Raw genomic sequence first — 6,399 nt, forward strand, 5'->3', positions numbered from 1 at the left:
ATCAGGGCCAAGGCATGAGCAAGTCCCTTGACTTGCACATGCAACTATTTCAATGTGCACCACACAAGTTGAAGTTTTCCAGAGCACATAGTTAATGCACCTTCTTACAGGCACAAGAAGAAGAGAGAGAGAGAGCTTAAGACCTAGGTCACATTGTCATGTGGCTACAAATTCAACGAAGAAAAACCATATGAAAGACTATTTACACAAAGAATTCAACTATATGCATACACGATAATATTTGTCCTATCTTCATATAGCAATAAGCAATATGGACATATGTCAAGAGTCTTTATAGGGTTTTTTAGGAATTAAACTAATCTCTAAAATTATCAGAGTATCCAATATTAAGTTCTAATGACTCAATGAGAACTTTGGGTGGATCTAAATACATGTAAGGACTTATCTTGAGTGGTACAAGTCAACCATGCCTAAAAATATCAAAAAGTGAAGTGCTCATAGGAAAAATAGCATTTATGACTATTCTAGGAGGAATTTGTGATTCTATTTGTGTTGGCTTGTTGATCGGGTCTATTCACTTCATTTTGAGTACCTGGATTATCCTATTTGGAGTTTGTATGAAACAATTATGGTTGAAACAAGTCAACAAGCTCAAGACCTAAGACCTACACAAAAACAAAAACAAGGAAAACAAAAAAGTGAGATAAGAAAGGTTGAAATCACAAGCTTTTGAGCTTGAAAAGCAAGGCAAGAACATGTATATATGGAGCATAGATTGAAGAGAGGGGACCTATCTTGTTTTGAACTTGAAGTATGCAAAGAATACTATTGAATACTCTCCAAAACAGGGTAGCGTTATTGTAATTCACTTTTATCTACAAATAAAATGTATATTGTCATAAAGGTCTATGTAGGGAATTGAAGGGATTTTTTGGGCTCATTCCACCAAAAAACAAAGTCGATTGAATGTACATGGACTATTCTTCGATAGGATTGTTGAAAGGTTACATCTTCATGCATAAAAGCATTGTCTGATATCTACACACAAACCTATTCATTTATAAGGATACATGATGTTATATGCCCTTGACCATGATGGAATATGGACAATATATGTCTAGACCATGATGAAATATGATATACATATTCAATATATATGTGGAGATTATGTAGCTTGAATGCTTTAATATCACAAAAATTGAATCTACCTTGAGGATTATTTCCTCTATAGTTGGACTTTTTGAGACCACGTGTCTTCTGGCCGTACGCTTTTTGTTCTATGCTAACGTGCAGGTTCAATTAAGTCAAGTTTTTGGACGCATGTAGGCTTCTAGACTTGAACTTTGGATAAAGAGGAACTTTGGCATGTCTACTTAGTCCTTACTAAATTTGAGGATACTAAGGTTTGCTTAATTTCTTGATCGGGATCCATGTTGACATGTCCAACAAACATAGAGTAAATTTTTATTTCACTAAATGCTATTGGGTAGGTTGGTAGTGGGAGCCACTCGTTAATGTGTACTTGTGTATGCCCCTCACACTTCATCTTTAGGCTAGCCAATGCTTATGTTAATGGACTTGTGCATGGCAGGTTTCTAAAGCCAAGGAGAGAGAACTTGAAAAGGAGCAAATGGGAGCATGCCACATAGCATTAATAGGAGATAGTTAACAGAGTACCCTTATTTTTTGATGGTACTCTGTGGTTCTTGGACTAGTTGGAGTACAAGTTTCAACACGCACGGTGTTGTGAGGAGTGAGCTTTAAAACTCCATCAAGTATCAACTCGTGTAGTGTCGAATTCATTGCTGTAAGGGAGGAAAGTAGGGTGTTCACATTCAACCCGGAACTTGTTAGCCATGGGGAAAATCCTTCTTTGAATATTTGAAAGAAAGAAATAAGTCACATTCATATTTCTCAAAATACAGTTACAAAATTTAATGTTATGTATATGAGAAAGATAGTTACAAAATTTTAATGTTATGTATAAAGTGGTGGCTGGCTCAATGAAGGCAGTTTCCTTCTAAACGATAGAACAAAAGGAGTTACTTCCTCTCAACTTTTTCTTTTTGCTGAATGTGGGTGGAGAGTGCAAGGCAAATTTTGAAAATTAAGGTGAATTCGGATTAATGCGGGAAGCAGCCTGGAGCCGTCGGATGGTACGAGGTATGGACGGTCAGGATGGAGGATCTGGCTGGGGCAATACGATTGGCGGTCAGCAGGTTCAAAAATAGAAACGAGCGGCTTCCAAGTCGGCATGCCCCCTTCTCTGACTTGTCTAGAAACAACGCCAGGTAGTCGTATCTTTGAGCTCTCTCTCTCTCTCTCTCTCTCTCTCTGTGCATCGGATTGCTGTACGCACGCAGCTATGGCGCCAAAGGCAAAGGAGACTCCTGCACCCGCGGCCGAGGCCGAACAAAAGGCCCTGAAGACCACCAAGTCGGCGGGGAAGAAGCCCATGAAGCCCAAGGCCGAGAAGAAGCCTGCCAAGGAAGGTGGTGGCGATGCGGAGGGAAAAAAGGGCAGAAAGAAGGGGAGCAAGAAGAGGGCCGTGGAGAGCTACAAGATCTACATCTTCAAGGTCCTCAAGCAGGTCCACCCTGATACCGGCATCTCTTCCAAAGCCATGGGCATCATGAACTCCTTCATCAACGACATCTTCGAGAAGCTTGCCCAGGAGGCCTCCCGCCTCGCCCGCTACAACAAGAAGCCCACTATCACCTCCCGGGAGATCCAGACTGCTGTCCGCCTCTTGCTACCCGGCGAGCTTGCCAAACATGCCGTCTCTGAGGGCACTAAAGCCGTTACCAAGTTCACCAGTGCCTAGAACCACCTCCTGTGGCCCTAACCCTAATCTCCCCTCCATAGCGTTCAATTTAGTTTATACAGTAAGCATGGTGTCTCTGAACACCACCTCTCAATGAGATAACTAACGTGTGTGTGTGTGTATGTCTAATGGCTCTTTTGTTGCATGCTTTCTTGTTATTCGTGTTTCCCAAGTAACATGTGGATCGAGCTTTGATCAAGGCGATGGGAGGCTATGGCTGATACATGCACTTGTTGCCATAATACAGATTTTTCAGATTATTGCGCTTGTATGCCATAATAAAACATGCATGAAGGCTACGTTTCAAATTTCTATTATTGAATCTGGGAAAAAAATTTCTATGCATTGTAGCGTTCAATGATCTCGAAAAATCTGTATTATTGAATCTGGGAAAAATTTCTATGCTTACAACAAGGTTGCTGGTAATAGTTGGATTAGTGGTGCTGGAGTTCCTCATCATCTGGATTGTTTCTAAGACTTGTTTAATTGGGTTGTTTGGGACTTAAAAGGCACAATGAAACGCTGAATGCCAGTTGCATCATTTTCAGTCACAGTTCAAGTCTTTGCTTCTGCAATGTTACTGCTGTGGAGGGGGTCTTATGAGCTATGTGGATGACCAAATTAGATGGGTGGCTTCACCTGATGAGTAAAGGCTAGATGATTAGTGGCAGATATACACAACCGTGGATGTGCCCTTGACATGGCAAGGGGTGGGAGGGCAGACAAGATGCCTTGTAAGGGCTTGTGGTGCTGACTATAGTGGGGAAAAAAAAAGAGGGGGTATCAAAAGCCTTTGCTTCCTATTGCTATGTTTGGAAAAAGAATTGCGTTTTTGATGATTGAGAAATGACTAATTTTAGCCCTACTGGCATGGCTAGGAAAAGAGCTAGCATGGTGGGTTTAGTAGGGGCTTGTAATATGTAATGAAACCTTGCTGCCTATGCATTCATTTTGTAATAGTATTTTAGTGGGATGGAGGATTTGTTGCCCCCTTTCCTATTTCTGCTGTGTTAAAAAAAAAAAATTGTCCATATATATGGTGGTGTATCTTTTGATCGGCTATCTTTACTTTATTATTTGTTACCATTGTAGAGGCATTTATGGAAATCGTTGGGGTAAAATCAATATGCATCATTAATCTCTAGGCCTAAAAAAATTAATATGTATTTTTCCTATGTATATTAAAAATAATTTATAAGTAGTTTTCTTAAGTGTATTGTAATAAAAAAACCATATGTATTTAAAATTAAACATATTATTTTTTGGTGTAAGCTTTAGGTGTTTGTAACCATATGTTTGGGTTTAGTAAATTGTGAGTCCTTATGATAAGAGTAAACGATTCTTATAAACATTGTCATTATTATGATGTTTACAAATAGAAATGTGGGTATTCTTACTAATATTATATTAAGTAGTGCACAAGAGAGATGGAAAAACATATGCAAAGATTATATGGATATTTGGGTGCCGTTTCTTCTATTGAATGCTTTTTGTCTACATAGCCTTTTAATGAAAAATTGGGTAGGTATTATGGACACTTGATTTCCAATCATATGTCTTATGTTAGGCCAATGTGATCATGGAAAAACATATGCAAATATTGTATTGATATTTGGGTGCCTTTTCTTTTATTAAATGTTTTGTCTACATAGCCTTTCAATGAAAATTGGGTAGGTACTATGGGTGCCCTTTGTGAAGTGAATGAGATCTAGTGTTTTAAAACATTGCTCACAAGGAAAATTAGAGCATGGGGTAAGGAGAAATGTTTGCAAAGATTATATGAATAATGGACACTTTTGCTTAATAGTGAATGTCCTAGTGTTTTTCGTCAACATAGCTTCTTAGTGAAAGGTAGGGCATTATATGGGCTTTTGGTTTCCAATTGTATGCCTTGTGATGGCAAATAAAAAACTAGTGTATAGGTGTATGGAGTAATATCTATAGGGGTTAATATGGATATATGGGTTCCTTTTCTTCCATTAAGTGTCTTGGTGTTTTTATTTTTCTTGTACATAAAAGGTTGGTAGGTAATGTGGGCATTTGATTTTTAGCCATTTGCCCTTTTTGCAAAAGTGAGTGAAGGTTGATAGTGTTTGCAACTTTGGAACATGTCCTTTTAGATTTAGGTAAATGCGTGATGATTGGTTTAAAAAAATAGAGCCTTTGAAATATTCACTCGTTTAAGAAAACATAGCCTTTGAAATACTAACACAATAAAGTTGGACCATTTACTTGCTTGTAGGTAGGTTAGCAATCAAAATAATTATTTTATTTGCAAGGGTTTGTAGTTTAGCTCGATTGTTGTCACCTATAGGTTGTCATGTCTAGAGTAGTAGTCGATACATTTTGTCCTTGGTAAAAAAAAGAAAGTTAGTCTTGATGTTGTAGCAAAATGAGTCCACACATATTTTTTTGTGTTAAAATGAGCCTTTTACTTCATTGCTATATTATATCAAGTTGCTTTTACAATAGGGTGTGCTCTATTTTATTGTTAGAAGGTTGATTAGTAGTATGCTTGGAACAAAAATTAATTGAATATGTTTTTGCGATTAGAGGTAACTATTATGTTTGACTAAACATACCAATAGTCCATGAAGTTCATTTCCATTTAAGCTACCAAGTAGGTAATAATCTTAGTTAGATTGATTTGTCCTATGCTAGTTAATGACATGATTGTGATCATGCTTAAGGTATAATGAGTGAAATAAAGCATTGCTTTTGGAAACACAAGAGCAATATGGGTATGGCCTAAAGCTCCATGGGTATGGACAATGATAATATGTTTCCAATTTTAAAGCAATTCTTGCTAATATTACAATTGTAAGTGCCTTTATGTAAGCCTCAAATATTGGCTCTTATTAATTGCTATTGGCCTTGAAATTGAATTTATTGTCATGAGTATTTTTTTTTCTTGCACTTATACAAAATATATATTCCTTTCTTGAACTCTTGATACTCAACCAACCTACTAAAATGCAAATGAGAATAAACTAGGTTGACATGTGTAATCTTACTTTAGGTAGCGGAACTATGTGATTGAATATGCTTCTACATCTTAATCTTTATTTCAAGTTACTACATGCATATTAACAACCATTGTTCTTGTTGTTAGCAATGATGAGCACCAAGGGAACATATAGATTGTAGCATTGTAGAATGGCAATGTGGCACTTGCTAGGTCTTGATTAATCATTGCATCACTAGGCATTAATTTTCTAACTATTGACTATGTGAATGTGTTTGTGTTGAATTTTAATGCTTATAACAATGATTTTAACTCTATAAAATGAGAAATAAAAACAATTTTATATTTAATAGAATGAGAAAGATAAGTAGAAAATCTCCTTTAGCTACGTGTGTAAAAATGTCAAGATTATCAAAAACTAAAATGATTTCCATGAAAGGAGACTTTGTGATTTTCATAAACTAAAATTTGGTTATGAAATTATCAAATCATATCCAAAATATTATGAAATTATCAAAGGTCACAAAATAAGACCGCTACGATGGTATTGTGCTAGTATGTCATTTTAGTTATCCATTCAATCCTTTTCACATTTATTTATCTTCCATATGCATGAAATTCAATGAGAAGAATAAAAAGGACCATTATG

General features: G+C 36.7%; 1 protein-coding gene across 1 annotated transcript; it reads left to right on the forward strand.

The window, feature by feature from the left end:
• Positions 1–2,200: 2,200 nt before the first annotated feature.
• LOC148026938 (histone H2B.11-like) lies at positions 2,201–3,093 on the forward strand. Its single transcript, XM_087691484.1, has one exon. It carries the CDS (start codon positions 2,216–2,218, stop codon positions 2,783–2,785), a length of 570 nt encoding a protein of 189 aa, XP_087547610.1. The 5' UTR covers positions 2,201–2,215; the 3' UTR covers positions 2,786–3,093.
• The last annotated feature ends 3,306 nt before the right edge of the window (positions 3,094–6,399 follow it).

Source organism: Lygodium microphyllum, chromosome 13 (assembly GCF_053477565.2).
Source record: "Lygodium microphyllum isolate KBCC chromosome 13, Lygodium_microphyllum_v1.1.10, whole genome shotgun sequence".
Classification (NCBI taxonomy): domain Eukaryota; kingdom Viridiplantae; phylum Streptophyta; class Polypodiopsida; order Schizaeales; family Lygodiaceae; genus Lygodium; species Lygodium microphyllum.